Source organism: Anopheles marshallii, chromosome 2, assembly GCF_943734725.1.
Source record: "Anopheles marshallii chromosome 2, idAnoMarsDA_429_01, whole genome shotgun sequence".
Lineage (NCBI taxonomy): Eukaryota > Metazoa > Arthropoda > Insecta > Diptera > Culicidae > Anopheles > Anopheles marshallii.
In genome coordinates, this window is record NC_071326.1 from 66,459,848 (window position 1) to 66,484,237 (window position 24,390).

The 24,390-nt window shown below is 40.8% G+C and overlaps 1 protein-coding gene across 1 annotated transcript in view; it reads left to right on the forward strand.

Annotated features, from left to right (window-relative positions):
- The window catches only part of LOC128707039 (uncharacterized), a 39,570-nt gene extending 20,272 nt beyond the window's left edge, over nt 1–19,298 (forward strand). Inside the window, exons 2-10 of the mRNA XM_053801985.1 lie at nt 15,297–15,591; nt 15,666–16,369; nt 17,010–17,142; nt 17,234–17,458; nt 17,585–17,765; nt 17,834–18,088; nt 18,599–18,930; nt 19,014–19,186; nt 19,245–19,298. Coding sequence (XP_053657960.1) covers nt 15,297–15,591; nt 15,666–16,369; nt 17,010–17,142; nt 17,234–17,458; nt 17,585–17,765; nt 17,834–18,088; nt 18,599–18,930; nt 19,014–19,186; nt 19,245–19,298 — 2,352 coding nt within the window. The remainder of the gene's footprint in view (nt 1–15,296; nt 15,592–15,665; nt 16,370–17,009; nt 17,143–17,233; nt 17,459–17,584; nt 17,766–17,833; nt 18,089–18,598; nt 18,931–19,013; nt 19,187–19,244) is intronic.
- The last annotated feature ends 5,092 nt before the right edge of the window (nt 19,299–24,390 follow it).

A 24,390-nucleotide genomic window follows, 5' to 3' on the forward strand; every position in this document is an offset into this window, starting at 1 on the left:
CTTAAAAAGGTATAATAAAAAGATGTAATAAATATAATACATGGTATTTTACATTTATTGCAATATCCATAAAGCGAAGCGAATTTGTAAATTGTATTTCAATTACAAAATGTAAATGAACAATATAACTTTCAAATGAAGTGTTTGTGTTGACAAACGATAGGGGCCCAAAAAAAACAATAAATCATACTCGTGCATTACATACATCATCTACTGCATGTTGATGATGCCACGACATGCTCATCTGAAAGACAATCCCTTTCTGTCATCCTAACGCACGCTGGCGCCTGTGCGTAATTATTTAGCGCATCTTCACTTTTACTTTCACATGAGCTTTTTTCCTCTACAGTCAACTGGAGGTTGGGTGACGGGCGCACCAACGCCAATGGACGTCGCTGGCACCAAACACGGTGATATACCATTTGTCAAGCGGTGCTATGATCGATTCCTGGCCATGTTACGCACGATTTTCCTTTCATCTCCGCAATCTTTTACTATTACACGCATTGCTCGCTTTACCGCCGTGTTTCTTTTATTTTCCATCTTCATTGCCTACATGGAATGTGCATTGACATGCGCGACATTTTGCCATCTTCTATCGCAAACTTTAAGTGCTCATCACACGAGCAGCGATGGAATCGTTGTAAGTCGATGAGTTTCAGGGTAGAAAAAACAGCGATGTCACGACACAGCACGATCCAGCTAATAGACTAATGGTTTGCGGACGTGCCAGGCGTACCAATTCATGTACCGGCAGTACTGCACTGTCAGGAATATCTTTCACTTTGTCATACAAAGTCAGTTAAGAAATTATCACTTTTTGATATGTTTTGTTCACAACGGAATGTGGAGAAAGAACCAAACTTCGCTGTATTATATAAAACAGACAGTATTGTAGATTAATTCTCAAATAATAATTATAATTTAATTTAGTTTATCTTAGTTTAGAAGAATAAAGCAAAACGACTAGGTCGTACTGCATGGTATAAACAAAATCTTCCGAAGAGCAAAACGAACAATAATCCCTTATTTGCTTGAAAAGCGACAAAAACATCCCGACCAATGAATATTGCATAGATACCACATGGAATTGGAAATAAATTAAAAGGAAAGCATTCAGTTACATTGCATTCAACGACATACCGTCAAACAATTACACAACAGTCCTGGCTAGACGCTGCATCAAGTGATCACGGTCGAATTGCCAATCACTATCCATTGCCAAAGCCGGCAATGGAAAACGGTTTTCATCGGTGCAGTCGCGTGTGTACATTCATCTAAAGCTTTTTCACCTGTGCCGATGGCGCCATCAATATCAACCAACTGATACAGAAGCTTTTCCAGCTCGCTGTGTGTTTGGTTTACTTCGATGTGGTTGCTATCGCGCACGGCGAATGAACTTTACCTTCAGCCAAACATTGTTTGCGATACCAACCAACTTAACCGACCGTGGCCAATTACTTCCACTTCCCGAAACATCGGATGTCGAAGCATAAAGGTACCAGCTCCGTCCATCGAATGGAACCATTTTTCCGATTGGAAAAGCCGCACATACGCTACGAACACGAACCGGTGTCGGAGTGTTAACGCAAGCATCATAATTGGATCATCATCGGAACGGGGAGCCGAACAGGGAAATCAATCAAACAATGGATAGTTTTTTTTGTAGTAAATGCAGAACCGGCGTGAATAAAAAATAATGAAACGGTAGCGATTACGCGATTACCGTGGCCTATCCGTGTTATTGATTGCGTTGATGAACGTTTTGGGGGCAATCATAATAAAGCAAAATTAATTGAAAAAGCAAACATACTGCCACCCGCACCACGCTGGGAAAGTTTGATCTTTGTGTGATTGGTTGTATCACAGACTAAACCAAAAGTTAATATCTTTATTTTAGTTGAATTGGACTTCTTCGTTTATTTTTCGTTTTATTTTTTCTCCTAAAATATACTTAAAAGGTACATAGAATTTAGAATAATTATGGTAACAGATCAAAAGGTGAAGATAAATGGAGGCATATACAGTGCGTAACATAGTTATGCTAATACTTATTTTTAACAAAAAATATTTAGGCAAAATGGACTGACCGTGAATGAACCACAAAAAATGAACAAGAATACACGAAAAGACATGAAAAGATCCAGTTAGTTGTGTAAAACACGGTTACGTCAGTTCACGAGTTTCTCCTTGTAATGCAATTATAAATATACTTATTAAAATAATTTCTTTATTTATACAATAGTTATAACATTCTTTCTAAAATACCTCCAGTTTTAAGGAACCTCAAGCAATTTTAATTGTATGAAATTACTATTTAACATGATGCAAAGAATCTTGACGAAGTTTCGTATATTTTTATATTGATCATTTTGTGTTTTTTGGCCGTTATTCAGGATGAAGGGTCGCAATGTTTCAATGTATATACTTATTAGATTCAATAAAATTTGCAAATTATTCTAAATTTGTTTTGCCAATTAATATATTTTCCAAGCTTCCTAAGAAACTTCCTAAGAATAATAATTAATTACAATTTTTTTTTCTCCTTGTAGGTAAGTGACCTGTTGCAGTATGTGGGGAAAATTCAAAACAGTCTTTCACGCCAACATTTCTGAAGGCTACTCCCAGGCTGACTAATTTCCCAGCCACATGTCATGGCTCAGGGTCGCCGCTAGACGACACATAATGACATTTTCTTTCCCATTGAGCATAATCAACGCAAGAAAGGGTAAAGAAAAATGACAAACGCCGCCATAATGGTAAAGTATCTGGTCGGGGGTAACAGTTTTTATCGCTGTTCATAAAATCAACACCCAAAGCACACAAAAAGTGTCACCCTTGTGGCTTTATGGTATTGCAAAATCAATCAGTTTCCTTTTATTGGAGTACTGTTGCTGGCTCCAAGCATTCTTTTGTTCGCTGTAAACCTCTCATGGGAAAAACAATTAACAAGCGTGGATAATCACTTTTTATTCGATTTTGATTATTTGACAATAAAGGGAGCAGTTTTTTTAAGTTGCTTTGCTAGAAACTTTTTGCTAGAAATGACTTAAAACAGGATAGTTTATTGTGTGTTAATGCTTAAACGTTGAAGTCTAAGTAAACTCAAAGATGTTAACTGTCGAAGAATACATATGGCAACTAATTACACTTGAAGCATTTTACAAATAAATACCCAAAAACTGCAACCGACGTTAGATTTATGTTAACGTTGGCTATAATAAGAAACCCTTAACCCCATCGGCGACAGTTCCCTCCTGCTGCAGATCTTCCAACGCCCCGTAGCAGATTGACCACCCAAGAAGCTGTGTGAACTAAACGAAAAAAGCTTTTGTTTCGTGCGAAAACAACGAAACCTTTGCGTAATACTGTCAATCGCGCCGGTGGCTTATGGGTGAGAAAATAAAACAATATCCATACCACTTACAGCGTGGTAAGCAACGGTTCGCCTGATGAAAGAATTGAACTTCTGCCCAGCGTTGTCGCTGGCGAGGGCTGCTCAACAATATTGTCTCTTATGTTACACTAAGAGGAGGTACTTGAAGACCACTATGACAACAATTGTTGCAAAAAAAAACACACACACTCTTCAAAAGGCCACCAGGATGGTGTTGATGGAAGTGTGGTCTTTTTGACATTTGTGCTTTATGTTAAGCTTGAAATGTACACTGAACTGATTACACGATCTCTCTCGGTGTACCGTGTTGCAAAAGCGATCTATTTTAGTCAACTGAACTGATCCCGCACCGTTACACCTATTCATGCACCTAAAAATCATCTCACAGCGCTGCGTTCACAGTGCCTGCGGGTCTAATACTCATAAACCGATGACAAACCCCGAACCGATTTTAGTCACGATCCAGATAGGTCAACAAAACTGTACATCTTCGCTGCTGTCTCCGGCGGCAGAATTTATCCAAACGAGCTGCTCGACCAAACCTGCATAAAGATCAAATAAAATTATAAATCGATCCTCCGGCACAGTACGGTTCTCAAAAAATGCCACTCAATGTGCGCGGAAAGAGTGACCGGAATTTGCCACCATGATTGGTTGGGCCGGTGTGACGAAAGAGATTCTCTTCCCACCACCATCGTCTTTGCAAGGCGCTTAAGGCGATAGAATGTTTGATCGCACTGAAGCTTACCCGTGCCGCCTGCATTGTATTCGCGAATGCGATGACGCTCGTTCGGTTGCGATTAGATCGATCGATGCGGTTTTGTGAAATGTCAAATCGGTGCCGAAATCAACCGCCCACAGCAGAGTGATGATGGATGAAATTAAGTTCAAGAATTACGCTTTCGCAACGTTGTTAAATATGAACTCCCAATTTCAGGCGAGAGTTTGATGGAGTGAGTTGATGCTATGCAAAACAACCACTAGATCGATCGTTTCATTAGCATCTTTTCGAATTAGTTGAAGTTGAAATTAGCGTTCGTCAATGATTTAGGATTTAACACGATTTAGAAAATTGTTTTTGAGTAAAAGTCATAGGTTTAATTTTGTTAGTAGTAAAAGAACAAAAATAATGACCTTTATTTATTATCCATGACTTCTCACGCTTATTATAAAAGACACTAATTTCACTAAATTCCTGAGGAAACTATCATCTTCAAAGAACACAGAAAAACAAAGATTTTTCGAAAACTTCTCAAATATGTCATCAACGTTAGAAACTTAGTTGAAAATCAGTGTCGAACAGTGCTAGTTGTATAAGGTTGAGGAAAACTGATAACTACCTACTTCTGGCCTAGGCTAGTCTTCTGTAGAAGAGGCGTCATGAATTTACCTCTAAATAGCAACAACAAGTCGTACAACAAAACAGTGTTTACTTTACCTAAATCGGACGATAGCTGAAATGTTTAAAGTTATGTATTTCATGAAAACTGATGAATTTCCTTTTCCTTAGTCTAATATTACGAAAAAGGCATAAATAACTATGTCCTTCATCTCTTTGTATGATTATAGTCAGGAATAGCACTCACCATCATTCATAAACAACGCTGGGATTTCAATGTTGTTTTATTATTTTTATTAATAAAATAAGAAAAAAGGATTAATATTGGTCAGAAGTACGTGGGAGTGCGAGAGGGATTAACGGATTTATTAGCGTTGAGGTTTGGGAATTTATCACACTTGAGAGACCTGGAAGGTCACCACAATGTTCATCTATTTACATCTGCTATTTGCAAAATATTTATGGAAGTTATCATGTTCTGGAATATTTGCTTCCTATACGTGAACATTGACAATCATTGAAATTTGCAAGATCCGGATCTGAATCAGTAGTGGCCTGGAATGTAATGAACCATTATTAGGGTGTAGGCTCAATAAAAGCCGTGAATGGATGATACTGAACATGAAATTTTGGGACTGCGCTGTGGAGCATTTATTAGCCAGTTCCACATGAAAGGACCTGTAAAAGTCCCAACCGAACCAAACCTCCTGACCAGATTATATAATAATAAGAGAGAGGTATGGTTTATTTGTCTCATTTTTTATAATTATAGATGACGAATTATCGGTTACTTTTTCCTAACAGTTTTTATATGTTTCGTAAAACATTTTGACATCCCCTGTTCAAAATATATATTCCAATCACTTCCATTTGTCCAAACAGATATATTGCAATACAACACCACAAGTACAGCATGCATTATTCAACTTAGCATAGTTACGCTATGGTATAAGCCGTGTGTTGCAGACAATCCTTAAAGGCGACCCAGATCGTGAGAGAAAATTTTGTGTTTATTTTTTGAAGAAGATCCCATAAACCTGTCGCACCCAGTCGATGCACACCGGAGCTCATGTTCTTTCGTATCAATAATTTACCAGTGTCGTGACATGCTTTACCTTACCCTTTAGACACACAGGCAAGCCCCTACGGATGGGAAAACTCAACACATTTTAGCAGAAGTTTCAGCTTGACATTAAATCAACCGTTTGCACGGGGACCTGGTTAAGATTTCATTACCCGGTACCTTCAGTCTAACGCGGATGCTTTCGGAGGATGATTCGGAGATATTTCGTCGCCAGCGCCAGAATGGGCACAATTAAACCTGGCAGTGTGGGGAATTGCTGCAGAATGGTTAAACCGCACCACAACACTCTGTGACCAAATGTCATCGGTTTTGGTTTGACTGGAGCTAGTGATGCTTGCATAAGTGGCTTCTCTATTAACGACAAAAAACACGGACTAATAGACGGGACAGCAAGCAGAAGTGATGCTGCACAGGGCCAGGGTGTAATCAGATGTGAACATGAGCCGCACAATTCACGCTCATGACACATGCAAAACGAGTTCATTAAAATGGACATTCTGCTGCTGCGACATCACTGCTTTGCACTTCGTTAAACAGCCAATTGATAGAGGACGATCGGAGACCCTTTCCCTTTGAAACGACATAAAATCGCTCCAGTGCTTAGCGAGCGACATTGAGGAGCGAGCATGGCCAACAAGGCTGCAACAGAAACATCGTTACTCTTTCACTTTCATCTATTGATTGTCAATCGCTGTGGGGAGCGATCGGTAACCAATGTTTGGCGTGTAAAATGGATCGTAACACCGTCCAAAGTGACATCAGCCAGTGGTAAATGTTTCCTTGAAGTGTAGTACATTCAAAAATAATCACCGAGTTGAAGAAGATAAACTAATGAGGGATTAAAAAATGGAATTTGTTGTCCTTCACAGAAGGCCTTCTCTGATACAGGGTGGCGAACTGTCGTACTGTCGTAGTGACCATAATGCTATGCTAAAGTTATGAACTTTATTTTCAAAAAAAACCGGTAAACATGTTACAAAAAAAACAATAATAAACTTAAATTATTGTTTAAAAAACTCTGATTCGAAATCAGCTTTATTACACTAAACTATATAAAATGATTTACTTTAAATTTTTATTCAAATGACAAATCAACAAAAAACCATAAACACAATCAAAATGTACAAAATTTTCCATTTAAAAGGATTTACCTCATGTGATTTCTTTCTTCATCAGGTTCCATAGTTTGTTTTACAAATTATTTTTATGTTTTTTTTTAATTTAATTTTTAGAGCAGAATTATTTCAAAGGTAAAAAAACGGTTAGAAATAGTTACTGTGCTGTGAAGTTATTTAAAAATAATACACACCATACCCATAAATCGTGTTTCAATTACCAAACCAACCCACCGTTTACTGTTAATAACAATGGATCGGTCAGAGCACACGACGCACGGTACAAGTGTGAAGTGTGTGTCTGTGACTTCCAACAAAAGCATTCCACTTTGATATAAGATGCTGCACCCATATACCCTTCAGCGCGACGCACTGTGCGGATTTTTATTGCAAGGAATGTACCGATACAGATCCCACTACAATTCCTGCTGCTCGCGCAACATTCTGGCAACCGCCATCGGGTGGTGAGGTCAAGTAGGAAGCCAAAAGCCACGGACGACGCAGATGCAGCCAAGCCCATCGATTGGGGTTGGTAGTAAGACAAAGGCGTACAAAGTGTGCGTATTAAGCTTCTTTTGGCGTGGTTTACTGGTGGATTTGGTGGTGAAATGAACAGAGCAAAAAAAAAAAGAAGAGCGTGACGCCATCGGTTTTGAATGAACAGTGAAGCTGCAGATTACGAAGCTGTCAATAGTAGGCGGTTTTGTACGAGTTGTCAGTATGGTCGAACGCCAAAAGCTCTTGGCGTGTTAGTGCGTGGCGGAACAGTGGACATCATCGCGGTGTTAACGCAACCACTCGATTACGATGAACCCCATACTCATACGTATGAAGTATAGTTCAAAGCAAATGATCCGCTCAATGGTATGCAGGAGGGTGTGGAAGACAATCGCCTATACGGGCTAGGTATCCACTAGTAGCACTAGTGCCTAAGTGTATTGATTGCCGCCGATCTGACAGCAAGAAGTAAGAGCTACCTGTTAATGAACTGTCAGTGCTGGGGAGCTAATAATTTACAGGCAATTGTCAGTAATAGGCACGCCTTCGTTGACGGCAGCTAGAAGGCGTTGAATGTGCCTCCACACAACAGCGATCGATTACTACAAGCGTCTTCGTGGATTGAAGGCTTCCGCTTGCTCGAGAAACTACAGTAAAGTGCAATAAAGCTACATTTTCGCACTTCCGTACAGCTTTTAGCACCATTTGCGATAAAGATCCCCATCGAGCCTACCCCATGCGAATTCCTCCACACCATATTATTCGTACTTTAGCAAACCATTCGTCCTTGTCCTTCGCAACACGCACAGTCATTCTCCTTACCACACATTCAGAACTAATTTTGCAGTTCAAAGAAACACTCTTTGAAACTTTCGTTCTTTATTGGCGCTGGAGCAGCTGAAGGTACAAGACCTCCATGTCTGTTCTGAGGCAACTTGAGCAATTAGAGTCCTCATTTCCGACAGGAAGCATTGTCCAATCTCGACAGTTCACTAATTAGGGATTGGAACGGAGGAAAAACGGCTCCAATCATACGAGTACCGAAGCATCTCGCATCTTTCAAGGATCGGCACACAACCGACAGTCGCATGGTGTCGTTCGCATGTTTATGCTGTCATCTTGCCTCTGCCAACCCAGTGGTTGGCAAGCCACTCTGCCAAGCAACGCAGACACAATCGGGTCAGCTGGGAGCGTCAAGAGCATCTACCACCGCATCTTCCGCAGCAGGAGTAGATCGAGAGTAGATCGAGGGCGATCGGTTCCATTCGATTAGCGGAAGGAATTCAGGTCACATGTTTAGAAGAGCTTCTTAAATGGGTACCGTACATGAGAAAGGAAGCGTCCCGTCAGCACGCACCCATTGTAGGTGCGGTAACGGTGTGTAAGATGCTCTTCTTGTGCCACGACAAAAGCACGTCCATTTCTTACGTTAAAGCACCATTTCTCACATTCGGTCTCGGCTTTGTGTTCTACCGGCAGATAAAATCGACACGAAACAGTTTTTTTTTCTTCCAACAACGACATCCCCGAACAAATCTTAATAGAATGGCAAAGGCCATGGCAATTTGTTCGCACCGTGCTTCGGCCACTTTCGAAATCTAATTATCGATATACCACCGTGCAGGGGCGGTCATATTTGTAAGGCGCAAAGGAATTAAAATTGTTACCTATTGCTTCACGTTTCCACGAACGTGCCTGTGTACTCGATGTTCTCGTCAAACTGCGTATCTTCACCTTCGATCCATGACCTTCAGAATCCCATGGGTTTGCTCATACAAACTATAAGGCTTTGAAAAGCGGAGCTCCAACAGAAAGAGGAAAGAGGACATTTTCTCATGAAATAGTATGTGTCATCATCATACATTGCATCTACAGAATAAATAATTATCTCGCTTACGGCATTATTTATTTTATTTTATTATATTCCAATATGTCGGCTTTTGCGGTTTACGGTATTCTTAGTAAACAATTTTGCTTATACACATGGAAAACATCAGCACAACTTTGGCAAACGTGGGAGAAGCAAGCAACTACCAAAAGTTTGCAAATTATTGTAAATCTAGAAGTACTACACATACAAACTAGAATCATTTCAATTAGCAATAAATATTTAAATCTGTTGAAGTAGTTTGAATTACATTGTTCAGCTTCCCGAACGGTCTCTTATTATTTTAATTGCATGGTAACGCTTCGCTGTGGCAGTCGTCAAAATACCTTCTTCGAGGATTCTTCAACTGCCTTAATGCCACTCTCTGCAATCAGGGATGGTCTACTCCGGCTGCATCCAGAATTTTAAAAATTTCTTCAAAATCACCAAAACCAATTATTCTCGCAAATTAACAATGTGTAACCTTCCATAACGCGTGAGGATTACAAAGCACCTTACAACTAAGTCAAGGTGAGTCAAATCACTCGTTTCGTGACCGAATTTCACTACCGTGTTCTTAATATCATGTTGCGATGTTGGTTGGCGTAAAATGATCAATTATGAACCTTGCAGTTAATGAGCAATAATTCTTTCTTAGAATGAATGTCTAGCAATGACTTTGACATCAAAGTGAAAAATGATAATTGTATCCGCCTATCTGAAATTTATGTACCTACAAAATTCTTAAATCCCAAAATAATGTCTTTACACACACTGTTTCGAGGTATTATATGAAATTGTATTATGTCTAATTCCAGGCCAAGATAATCTTTATTGGTTTCATCACTTGTCTGCGTTCAATTAAAAGCATCCAACACAATTATTGCGATCCCTTCACACCATCTCCATAAAAGGATCGAAAGATCTGCATGCAACATTCCATTGCACATTCGATACACGATACATCTGGCACGGGTGATGCGAGATGCATCGAGAACTCCCTACAATCTGTTTTACTGTCAGGCCACCCACATCTCTCGATTCCCCCCTGCAGTTCAAGCCAAATCATCCGGTTTCGCAACTTTCGCTAGCATAATAAAACACCACACACAAACACACAAAACCCCCGTCGTGATTGATGAGAGCGATTTTACGCGCCATGAGGGTGCGCTCGGTAAACCTGTAAGCATTCTTCTGCACACACAGGCGCGCGATTGCTGGTCGAGGCAATAATTAAGCGTCCCTTAACGGATGCAAAAGGTGAGGAAGGAGTGTTCCTTGCCGATGGTTCCGCGTTGTTCACCTCGAACGTAGCAGGTGACACATTACTAGACGATCGCGATCGTATTTTGCGATCGATGCCATTCGATCTTAGGGCGCCAGTGGATGACAGCCGATACCGAAGGAAGGGATCGTGATGGGTACGGACTGTCATCGTGCGCTAACATTATGGTGCGTTTGGACCATCTCCAAGGCCACTATAAGCAAAGAAGGATTGGTATGGCTTATGAATGAAATGGATAGAAGACAGCATGCACGCGATCTAACTTCTCGCTTTAGTTTAGCATATCTTATTATGATCAGACAAAATAGTTTTAAACACAGAACAGATTTTTGTATTAAGAATTTCGACTCATGTACTACATGTATGCAATGTACTAATGTAAATGTAATTGTATTAAAAAAGGCATTATTGATGAAAATACAGAGAGTGAACGAATGAGTTTGAGTGAATACATGAGAGAATGAAAGTTTGAAAGTTTCAGCAGTTTTATGCCGATGCAAGCTTGAGACATATTCTTGAGGAATAATGAATGCGTGAGATGTCCAAACACAAATGGGGAAAATGATTAAATATTCCATTTCCATTAACTCCAAACTGCGTTTATTTTATATTATGCATTAATTGACCGAGATAATAAGATGAAGATACTGCACATTTTGAACAAAGCATCTACATAGTCTCAGCGGAGTTTGTCAGCTTATTTTTTGTTTTCAAAAATTTATTAGCTGAATACACTGTACTCAATCAATCTATTTGCAACTTCCAAACACATCTGAAGAAATTGAAAGGTAAACACACGTCTAGAAAGATCCATGATCCTAACACCCAAGCTGCGAATAAATTACAACAACTATGGAATTTGTAAATACCGCGTTTCTAATATGTTTTACTTTTAATAACTCCTTTTGCTGAAGCTGTTTTATTTGATACAGCATTAGTTGAGTTGTAGCTGAACACATCGATAACATTCAGTACGAAAATTGCGAAATAAGAACCTCGGAAATAAAGCAGGATAAAATAAATCATTTTCTGACATCTGTATTATACGTATCAGCGTAACCTATCTAAACCGTTTTGCTTTCCTTCCTAACCTCATCGAACTGCCTTTCAAATTCACTCACCAAAAGTCCTCTCACTGCTTGTACTTTCGTTAGCGATCCATGCGAAGTGTGTTGCATCGTTAGAAGCGATACGTTGGTGTAATTGCTACAATCAATCAGAACCATCCCATTGGATGGTTTCCATTTCCTCGTTACACGGACGGGAACTCAACTCTACTCGGCTAACAGAAATATCGAAAAGGATAGGAACGATAAGGAAGAAGGAATGATGGAGGATGTTTTCAACGCCTTCCTGGTGTTTGATTACGTTAGCTCCATTGCGACCGCATTCGAGGGTAAAAAGCGCCGGGAGTTGCCGTTTACTTAACGTCTCATACGGTTGAATTGCGATGACCATATGACCTAAAGGCACATTGAGTAAGGAATTGTGCAAATTATGTCTGAATTCGTTCAATTTATTTGGTGACTTAAAATTTAGGCATAGCTTGTTCACACACAGAACCACTTTTCTACCAGTGTTAGATGAGCAACTTTAACTTAGCAAGTGTAAAATGGCAAATTTTTACCTACTCAAACTCAGATTTAGCGCCCACAGTACGCTTTGCCGTTCATTTGACGGAATTAACACGCTCCACAAACCCAACTTCAAGTCTGATTCGACGGGCCGCTTCCAAGATTAATGCAAATACATTACCCGTAATGCGATGCGATTAGACTGATTAGATTAGAGCGCGTCCACTTTGCGCTCACGTCCAGAGCAGACGCTTCCCGGTTCGGTCCCAAACGGTCCGGTCGGCCAACATGGGGTGAGCCGGGTGGGTCGACGAAAATGGAGTCAATTTTGCATTTCCATTGCTCCGTGTCGCCGGGCGTTGGGCCAAACGACAGTCAATTAACAGTTCGACTCTTCTCGAGGGCAGGGATACCGATGAAATAGAATCATTAGTCCGTTGACATGGTCGGGGTTTTGAATCGAGGCAGGATAGCGATCCGGCCGCACGAGTTCGCCGACGGAAATGGAAGAAGACTAACCAGACGATTGAGGGGGCATCGTGTGTCCGGATATCGTGTTCGTGTCTCAATGCTCGACAAGTCAATTCATTACATAGGATTAATTTTTACTGCTTCATTGATCGATGATCCGCAGTGGAGTTTGGCTAAAGAGAAGCAATGTTTAACTTTTGTTAAGTAGCTGAAATAATGGAGTGTCTTTGAAGATTCAATCATACATTTATCATGCTAACAATTGTAAAGGAATGAAATTAGAAGGCACAGATAGTGAAACTTGGTATTTTTATTTTCGTTAACACTTATTTTCTGTATTTCAAACGAATCCAGAACCAAAGCAGAATAACTAAAATTAATAATTCACTTCTTACGTCAGCGGTTCAAACAATGCGGGAAAAACAATGTTTGTCTAACTTTTTTTTTGTAGAAGAAGCATTCCAACTACACAAACACGTGCAGAAAGGCATGACCAGTTTTGTTGCTGTTTTTACCCGCACACGGGTGATAAATAATTTAACTGATAGCATATCTTAAAACATAATCCAGTTGCTCGATAACGTTCGCATCCAGGGCTCGAGCAGAGTACATCAGTGTATCAGGCTTTCGTCGGATGTAAGGCTACAGTGCATACGTACAGCAACTTCGAACCACGTTCGAGTGGAGTTGATTGCACAACACGCTGTGTGTATGGGTATATGTTGCACACAAATGTTTGATGTTTGCTGATACGTTAAATGTTTGTTGTTTTTCTTTTATTTTCTGGTTGTTTCGATCGTCTGTTGATGGTTAGTTGAAGCTGGTTGTTTCGATAAATTTGATATAATTGTAGTGTACACGATTTTGAGAAAATTTTTATAATAAATAGGGAAATATTTTATGTTATGTTAGTCAAAATTTTATTAATTGCAATATTTTTGGTAATATTATTAAAATGATTTGTACAGTATGGTCCATAAAATACTGGGAAATTTTTTATAGTATATTTTTGACTACATAAAAGCGATATTTTCCATCATTTCAGATTTGTATAAGACCTCTACGTATCAAACTGTCATGAGATGTTAACAAAACAGTGTTATTTAGAAACGAAGTTGTGTACGATGTCCACGACGGAAGTCGTACTTAGTTTGCTTCCATCCGATCGTCGTGTTTTCTGTTCAGAAACTTTTTACCTACCGATGTTTGGCCTCCTAGCATTCCACACCTGAACCCCTTCGAATACACCGAATGGGCGAATGTACATGCAAAAGCTTGTGAAGAATTTCACTTCAGTGTCGATGCTTTGAAAGCTTCCATTACAAAAGTATGGAACTCGATGTATGCATTTTACATTTAGAAGGTATGCACCCGATTCCCTGGACGCGTGGAAAAGGTAATGGACAACAATGGTTGCCATATCAAATAATTTAAAGCAGAATGGTAGAATAAACGTGTCTATTACCTAATTTTATATTTTTCGTCATATAACCAGAAGAAAAATATCTCATGGTATGGTAAAACTAGTGTACCGATTTTCGCATTTTCTGTGGGCCACACTGTAATTAATTGTGAAATTTGTAGTATAACATTATGCTGCAGACATCAGCACAGTTGCTTCGGAAAAATTGGCACAAATGTTAATAAATGGTATAGCAGTTCTTTATAATTATCCTTCATAGAACTAAGCGTTAATAATCCCTTCATTTAACGAGCTGCTCAATTTATAGATCAGGCGACCCGGTAATGGGATTGATAGCGACACCGATCTTCACACCATAGGACCAGTCTAAAATCCCATCCGGACCGCAGGACTGGTCAACCCGCTACGGGTAAACAATTTCAAAGATATTGTAGGCCTAGGCAGAAATAAATAAAAAAGAGGTTTAAATAATTCAATAACCTAATCACAAAAACTTATTTTTGTCCTGTGCTAGCATGATTGGTAAACATAAATGAAATCGATTTATATCGTTTTATACGATCCACACACTGACGCACGACTCACCGTCCCAATAATCATGGTGGTTACCATGGGAAGGTTGACCTGTTTAATACCTCTTTGCGGTTTGTAACATATTCTATTATTTATGATATTATGAACACCATCACAAAAACGATTTCAACATGTTTGTATACTTCGATAACGCTGTCTAAAGCAATTCGAATTCTCTTCGAATGTTCGAATTCGAAATTGCGCTGTTTCCTTCATGCTGTAACTTATATGTTTCTCAAGTTTCTGCGTATCTACAAGTCTTAATTGAAATTAGCGAAATAAAAGTTTAATTTCACTAGTCTTTGTAAAATATCCAATTTAAGACAAAAATCTCGAATTGTAAATGGTAGTATAGAAGTATATAAAAATGGTTTCCTAAGGAGGAGGAGCTAGTGTCACAAAAGAATTGTCACAAGATCCTGTATTGAGTCATTCGTGTGAGGTATAAGCACAACTCCAGATGGCGTGAGTCTTTCGTATATCTATATTATCTATATATAAGTACATCTTGCCTAGATATATTTAGAATATTACAATTATCCTGCTATAGTTACATCTCAACATCTCTAAAACATATGACCCCGCGGCTGTTGCGCTCATGTCTCTTATGTTTTGAACGTTATTATTTTATTTAAATAATTCTGAATATTTTTCATTTCGTTCTCTCCAGGGCACACCTTATAGTGGTTACACGGCGGCTTCCACAGACTGTGCCAACACGTTGCCTTCATCACCATCACCCACCTCAATCGGTAGCATTCACAACCGGCAGAGTTTCAACTTCTGGAAGGCCGGTTCACAGACTCCCCTGTCCGCTTCATCCTCCAGCAGTTCCTTCTTCCGGCCAAACCAGCGCTGCCTGCTATATAAGATACTCAAAGTGATCTGGCGCTACATAAAGTGGCCGCTAGGGTTACTGATGATTTGCGGTTTACTAGGTCTAGTGGTGTACTTCCTGGTCGTGGGTAAGTAATTCGAAGTAATAATGTTGTATTTGACATATTATTTGGCATATTTTTTTTGGCCACTATCCTTACAGATCGTGATATCATGAGTAGCGGTTTGTTGGGCGAAGATGGTTACGAGGTGGATGAGAATTTGTCAATCGATTTTAATGATTTCACCAGCACGAATGACCTGCACTTTGACCATCGTTTCGCTCAAGGAGGCACCTCAAAGGAACCAAAGTCAAAGGATCCACAAGGACCAGGCCGAACAGTGGACACAAAGTTTTCGTTCGGTCTTGACAACGATCTGCTGGCCGTGTTTGGAACGCACGCCAAAAAACCTTCCTTTGAGTGGCCCACGACGGCTTCCACGACGACTTCGACCGACGCGGAACGTCAACGCACGGAGAGCACGAGCGAAGAGCTGCCGGCACTGGTGGTCAAGGTGACGGATGCGCCGATTCGCAAAACCAGCACCATCTCGCTGAAGGACTACACGAAGGCACGCGTTGTGTTCGATGATGAAGACTTCCTCGACGCAGATGACGGTCAAGGTCGTACACAGCAGGCACCGGTGCATCCGGAAGGCACGACCAAAGCTTATCAGCCGGGATACTCTACCGACCCAGCATCGGCAGCGATTCAGGTGGGATTCCGGGCCGATCCGGCACGTGGGATGGAGGTGCGGGGATTCACCTCCGGCCATCAGAACAATTTTGGCGTCCCGATCGAGGAGGACGAGCGCTTGTTGCGCAAGCTAAACGACCAGCTAATGCAACTGGAGCACAAGAGAGAAGTGAATTGACGTTTGATATTGTTTGTTTCCCGTGCTAGGTGTTGTTACCCAACTTACGGTTTATCTTTCTTTTTACTTTCTGTTTTGAGTAATATCTCAGCGTTGCTTTTGCATGTTATATTGAACATTCGAAGTCCGGAAGGTTAACAAGAAGGCTTCGGGGAACTGGCGTCTAAAGCTTTACGTTCACTTCTGCTGTTTTACAATTGTTACTTTTCACGAAAATTCCTCTGCACACGTTTGGACATTCATTCCAATGAAAAACTTTTTCCCACTTTTGGATCTACAAGACGAGAATTGTCTGCACACACTACCGGAAACCATGGGCAAGAGCCTGTGAAACACACTATAACACAATTTTGCATGGCTACTTAAGATACTAAAGGCACTAAGGCACGTTTTCCAAATTTGCATGCCAGTATTTGTTCAACATGGCGAGTAAAATAGCGTTTTTAATTCCGGTTTAGAGTAGTGCGTGGGTTACTTCGGGTGTTTTACTTGTTGTTCGGGCAGTTATTTGTTGTGCACTGAATGATGTTCGTTAATTGCTTCCATTTTGTTAACCACTTCACAATTATGCATAAAAATCACGTTGCTATCATAGAATCCTAACCTTTCTTTTGATTCACTCAAACACTAGAAAAATGTTACTACTCCTTCGGCGACTACCGACTCAAGCCTCTACAGGACGAAGGTGTCCCCGACGTTACCGATTCTGTCGCGCTTTGAGATCACTACCGAAGGATTGAAACGATTTAACATTTCCGAAGAAGGTAAGTCGTGGTAAAGCGTGAGCTTCTGCAGAAAAAAAAGTGCCCATGAAAGCAGTATTTCAGTGTTTACTCTTCTGTTCCCTCCTTTTAGGTATTTGCCAATCCACATCGCTTTCGCTTTGCAGAGGAATTCTACCGTATGATCTCACGGTATCCACAAATCGGCAACTGTCTCCACTCGAGCACGACCACTTCCAGTACTTGATCAACTCTAAGTGTTCGGTGCGTGTTGCAGAATTCGTGTGTCTCCTGCTGGAACCGGAATGTAGACCAACACGCATGGGGACACTAGCACCGTGCAAGCGAATTTGCAAATGTACGTATCCACATCACGTTGATATTATTTTATTGAATATTGTATTACAACTAAATAATTTGAAGTGTAATAATACACAAGTGTAGGTTTGTACTTATCATTACTAATAACATGCTCATCTTTCAGCTATTCTGGAGCCGTGTGCCCACATCATTGCAAGTTCGGAAGCGTTAACGGCGACCTTCGATTGCGATAGCTACCCGGACTCAGACGATCGGAACGTTTGCGAAGATCCAACCCGAATAGGCCAGTGCTATGCCAACGAGTTCCGGTGTGCCGACTCTAGCTGTATACCGCTGCAATGGAAGTATGTCGAAGAACTTGATCCTTTCCAGCAGAACTGTGTTTTCACATCGCTATCGGTTCTTATTTCAGATGCGACAACATCAAGGACTGTCACGGTGGTGAGGATGAGTCAGATTGCAAGCAGTGCGAACGGGACGAGTATCGATGCATGTCGAATGATAAGTGCATTCCGGACAAGTGGCGTTGCGACCAGTACGAAGATTGCCCGGATGCATCAGATGAGCTGGATTGTTACTACGACGAGCCAACGACATTCCCGACGGCTTACGGTAGCCAACGAGAGTATCCCTTCGTGCAAGTACAGGTTCCCAACAGTCCGAACGGGTAAGCGAAGGTGATGGTAGTGCGCTGGGTGCGCTTGCTGTTGTTGTGTAGCTGTAGACAGGCACCAGGACCTTGACACAACGGACATGCACCGTGTTGATGCACGTTTGGACGGAACTTCTTTTGCACCGTAGAGTACCTGCGCATATCACGAATCACAATATACAATGAATGGAGAGTGGGACGATGAAGAAAACCGAGATATGTTTGTTTATATATCTATTTCTCAAAGCTCTCGACATTTGGGACTCTACGTGACATAGGTGTTGCTACTAGTAAATGTGTAGGTGACGGTGACGCTTTTAGTGGCATGAATCTGGTAAGAAACTCGCATAGTACTTTTATGGACGATGATGCTCTACGACTGCGGAAACATTGTGCCTTGTTCGATAGCTTCCCGGAGTTGCGTGATTTCTGTTTCCCACTGTACTTACGGGGAAAAGTTTAGGTTAACCACTGATCTGTAAGTGTTCCACTGTACTTTGACGTCTAATTGCCATCTCCTTGCAGTCGTCCGTACATAACGATTACAAATGAAGATCGTTCCCATTCGGAAGGACATCGAAACTCGCAGGAAACCGCTCCATCTGGTGCACGGGAGTACGCTCACTATGGCACCTCAGAAGAAGATGAAGAAGGGGACAAGTACGAACCAACAGCGGCAGAAAACGCCCCATTCGTAAATCGACACCGGAATCGAACTAAGGACGACAACGACCATGCAACGCCTGATATTGCTGAAGGTAGGGATGTGGCCACCACCGTTCGGTCGAGCGGAAAACCAATCGAGGATCAAACAGAAGCCGAAACAAGCCGTACAATATCGGTACCAAAGTCATTAGGTATGACCAAAGTGGAAAACAAAGGCTAAATATTGAGAGAAGAATCAGCTTTTAAATTGCTTCTTCCGCGGTTGGTTTCTCAGTGAACTTTCAGGACAGCAAGGAAATCATGATGACGTCCGATTCGGAGAATGATTTCAAGATCAGCAGCACCAGCCGGGACTTTCTAACGACGGCTCATGTGTCCCCGTGTCCGGAGGGTGAGTTGCGCTGTGTTAGTGGTATTTGTATAACCGTCAGCCAACTGTGCGATCGGGTAAGGCAGTTCGAAATGTGGACATTTTCGTCTATGATTAATGATCCCGTATTTGCAGGTCGCTGACTGTGCTGATGGAGCTGATGAGGCTGGATGCACCTACAAGGAATAGATAAAAAAAACCAGTAGCGCGTTTGACTAATCATCGGCCAGCGATGCATATGATTGATTATTTTTGGGTTTCTGCCAGCGATATCGTTAACCAAACACTGTTGTTTGATTTTAATTTTGTTGATTCGTGTTAAAAACGCATATAGGAATATCATTCGGATCTTAATATTCGTTGTACCATCCGCAGCAGTGCAATTGCAACGCCGCACCTCACGATGATGCGAATGGTCTGCTTCCAACAATAACATTCATTTTAATCGTTGAAGAACACACGTTCAACCAACTTTTATTGTGTAGAAGAATGAATCCACACAGCGATCTACTCCCGTTACCATCAGTTTAAGACAGGGCTGTTTTTTTACCACTGTAATGTAAGATTGTTGCATGTATGTTCATTGCAATCGTCATTGTGCTAGAACTTAGGAAAAGTTTCATTAGAACACTCTTTGAGCTTTGTAAATAGAAGACACTATTTGACACTCATTTCATTATTATCACTCTCGAGAATCTATTGTAAATGTTTTATCTTTATCAGTTAATAAATACAGTGAAACTAATGCATGCTTGTTGTTCTTTCGGCCTCATAGCTCTCAAAGGAGCTCTGTAGAAGGGATTATTTAGGTACAGGTTCTAAGAGCAAAATTATTAATATCTATCATGATGTTGTTGGCCTACAAGTCCATCCTAGCGCCCCACAAGCAGTAAACCGTGCTGCTCTTTCTGAGTGATACAGTTCCATTGTTAGTACAGACTCCTCGTTGCGTTGAGATCATACCTTATGTTAAAAGCAGGAAGCTAAGATCACCCTTCATGATCATCGGCTGAGTGTCATACCGGCCGAAGAAGGCCGAAGCAGCCGAATTGTGGCAGCCATGTACCTTTTTTTTTTTAGCCCTGTAAACTCCAAGGGCTGCAAGAGCTGAGATTATTGTGTAGTTATAATTGTTGAGCATTGCAGCATTGTGGCTTTCATGTGCAACCGGTCAGACATTGACGAAATATCGAAACACATCGTCAGCTTCAGAGCAGGCTGACCTGCTAATGAACGCGTCGCTGAACGTTTGCAATGGGTTCCTTCCCATCCCGAAATTCCCGATAGTGAGAAAGCGGATTCAGTTGCCAAAACCAAACACAACGTGAAGAATCTCTTTATACGTGAAATTCGAAACCACTGAATGGTGAAATGGTTTTTGAAACGATCAGTTAGGCATCAGGTATTGACAGAGTCCCGGTTACCCCTACTCGAAATGTTTTGGATTGCAGGGATGTGGAGCTAATGAGACTTATTTTCCGCTTCGTCAGGAACAATGGTCTACTCCTTTGAATCACATCCCTAAAGTCCTGTGTACACATGCCTATGACTCCAACCATTGGTTTCGGTTGTGTTGTCGTTGTAAATAAAATATTTTTGTGCCATTTATGAGCCATTGAGGCCTTGGAGGAGCAGCAGTTGTCTTTGAGGATTTCACCGGGGATTACACTTGACAGGTTGCTCTGTTTTGCTCAGCATCGACCGATTATTCATTTCATTTCATATATTTCATTTGTTTTAATTTATTATTATTATTATTATTTATTTATCTGAAGGTTAACAAAGGGGGATGTGGGGGTTAACAAAAATGTTTGGTCCCTCTTTTAACGGTATAACATCACAAGGGTTAGACACGAATTGGTGATTTCGGTTGAAAAGATGTAGAAGGAAAAACGCGTTGAATAAACATAAATGGCGTAGTGGTTTATTGTTCTTATAGAGACTTTGAGCTGGGCAGCTTCCATCGCCTCATTGCGTAGTGGTCTAATTTGTTGTTTGAGCCTGTGCCGTGAAATATTTCAAAAACGAGAATGATAATACTTTCACCGACCACAAGGGTTATGTTCAGTATATTACTGTTTAATTTAATTTAAATTAATTGTTAAACGTTCAGTTAATTCGATTTTCGGCAGTTTGTTATCTCTTGGACTACAATATTCGTTTTTCATACTTTTCCAGTGCGTATTGCTGAATAATTCTTTCTCAATTATCAATTTCGAGTTATAGTTTTCTCACATATAAGAAAAAGAAATGTATTCAACAATCGATTGTCAGAATCTAACTACACTGTTAGGAAGACTGAACACCGCTCGTCATCCCCATGCGTTGACTTGATTTTTCCATAGACTGCAGTGTTGCCAAACTGATGACGATGATGATAAATGCTGATGCGATGAGAGCATTCCTCTACATTTGTCAGCGTGGTGTGTTGCTAACTAACGTTCTATTGCTCTCCGAAATACGAAGTTGATGTATTTACCTTAAGCCACCTTAAGCATTAACCCACAGCTTCTCCCATTCTCTTTTGATGGCTCCAAACTACAGAAAATGGGGTGGCACTCTTGCCCGGAACAGCGGTGGCTTTTTGGCCATGAAAGCTATTTTTTTAATTTATTTTTTTAGTGAAACAATGTATGTTTGCTCAGCTGATCCCAGAAATTAATTCCTCTTCTTCTGTGCTTTACAGTGCGATTACAGTTCATTTCTAATAAAGCTTCGAACGTATCACAATATATACGCCTGCATTTATGCGAGGTGTGCTGTAATCAATCTTCCAGCTAACTGATTCAACGAAGCAGGTAAACCTTCATTCTAGTTTTCAACACACACACAAGTGCTGTCTAAAACATCTGGGCAAACCATAAAAAATGGTGGAAAAAACTGCTTGTGCTACATCGTTGGAAAAGTACCATTTTCAAGAACATTGAACGTGTACTAATTGAATATAACTGAAGGAGCGCTTACTTTTTTTTTCGTTAGAACGGCCTGGCCGTATCGACTTGTTTTACCACGTAGCCGGATAGTCAGTCCTTGCAAGGGGGGTTGGCCCGGATAGGATTTTGGTCCGGTCCGTTCGTGTCCGGCGCCGCTACCATCATGCCACCGGGCCGCCCCTAAGGAGCGCTTACTGAATGATTTATCCAGAAATGTATTGAAATTTTTAACACGAAATACTTTGCATTGTAGAGCTAATGTTTAATTTCGCAAATACACCCATATAGATGAAGTAAAAATTGTCATATACAATAACTAATCCGTCACAATATTTTTACATTATTTTTAACAGTTGTTCAATACATTATGTATATGTACATATGATAATCAAGACATTAGTTTACCAATTTGGCATTTAACCATTTCTCTAAAAAAGAATAATTAAAGTCTTACAAAACCACAAATTTAAGTTTGGATCACGTACTCAGAAGCTAGTTTCAATATACCAGTCAAGTAGAAAATTCAATTACTACTTTGAAGGCGAATGAACATTTAAAGTTTACATATGCAAGTGTGTAAACGTAAAGTGTGTTAAGCGTTACCGTAACGCTACAAACTGTAAATGAGGTTAAACGACTGGCAATGTTGGATCTAATGTCTTCTTTTCCCATTGTACGGCTGGCAATCTGTTATTTGTTAGCAATAACCCCATCAGTTACTATCTGGGTACGTGGTGGAATGAGTCGAAACTCACTGGCAGTTCTAACGAAAAACAATAAGCAGCTACCCATTTTGAAGACATGTGGTAATGTGGAGAATTGCTCCCAGACCATACGTGTAGCAGGACTGGATCGTTGGCTCGGTTTGATTCTCCTTATGTACAATTGAAACACAACAGGGTGGATCATGGTTCACTGTAGCAAATGTCCTAAATTCCTTGCAACTTGTAACTTGTAACATTATAACAGTGCTTTATCGATTCTTTAAGATTGGAGTAGGACACCTTGAAGCATAGAGCATATGGAATTATTAAAAGTAAGTACAAAATACATGGAATGCGGTGTACGCTTTTATTTGATTGCTTCATATCATTTTAACTTCCAACCACACGTTTAACAAAACGGAGATCAGTATGTGAATTCGCACACGTAGGGTAATTTGCTGCCACAGTCCACATCTTTCCACACTCCAGCGGTGGTAATTGAGATACAGTTTTCGTTGGTAGTGGTACTGTAGAGTGGCCTTCCAGTTTCGAAGTTGGTATATCCGCCGATGGCTCCGACTGGCCTGTACCTCGACTGCCACAACCAAGCTCCCTCCATGCCAAAGTCCGTGCCCGACGTCCAGAATGTGCCAGTACCGCCAGACTTCTTAATTGCCGCAACCACCAACGTGTTCTGGGTTGGTGTCTCGATCGCTGCTAAATATCCTCCCTTTATTACACACGTATGCAAGGCTTCGTAGAAGTTTCCAGTATTAGTGAAAGCAGTGTACCGAAGCGCCTGTGTTGTGGGAAGACCCACGGCCACAAGCCCGACGATAACTAAAGCGACCAAACAAGCCTTCATCCTGTGGTGACACGGTTAATCTCTATCCGCAAAGTACGATGCACCATGAAGGGACCTCTCCGTTTTATAGCTAGGCGGCACCAGACGGAACACTTGAGTCAACATCTGAGTTAGGGTATAAAAGCCGACCTGATAGTTGAGTTCTGTAGCAGTTCGTTTTACAAGGCACTACTGAAGCTAGAGTGGATACAATGGCGTTCAAAAGTTTGTGTTTAGTTCTGTGTTTGGCGTTGTACGCGATGGAAGCACATGGTCAGGATACTACAAAGCCGTTTTGTTACGTGTATAACTAAGCACCGAAATTTCCTTACAATTTGTCCTTTAACAGGTTTCAGAAACTATGTAGCATATCGGCGAACCATAAACTTCTTCCAAGCCGATCAAGCTTGTCGTCAAATGGGAGGCCAGTTGGCTGTTATTGAGTCGGAAGCAGAACAAACACGAGCAGCTAATGCGGTAAAAGCCGTCATCGCATCAGGTATCACCTACTTTTTTATTGGTGCCATGGATTACGGCTATCAAGGACACTTCTTATGGTTCCCCATAAATAAGTATGCTGTTTATACAAACTTTGCTGCTGGAGAACCTAATAACACTAACGGTGCGGAAGATTGTGTAATGATGCATGCTGAAGCGAACTATAAGTGGTACGACGCAGGTTGTAATTTTGCAGTGCATGGTTACGTTTGCTCGTTTGATCGCTAACCACTTGCCTGCTGATGATTCGAAACCAGTGTCGTAATGAAGCTTCAATAGACAGTCTTTCTTCGAGCTGTTTT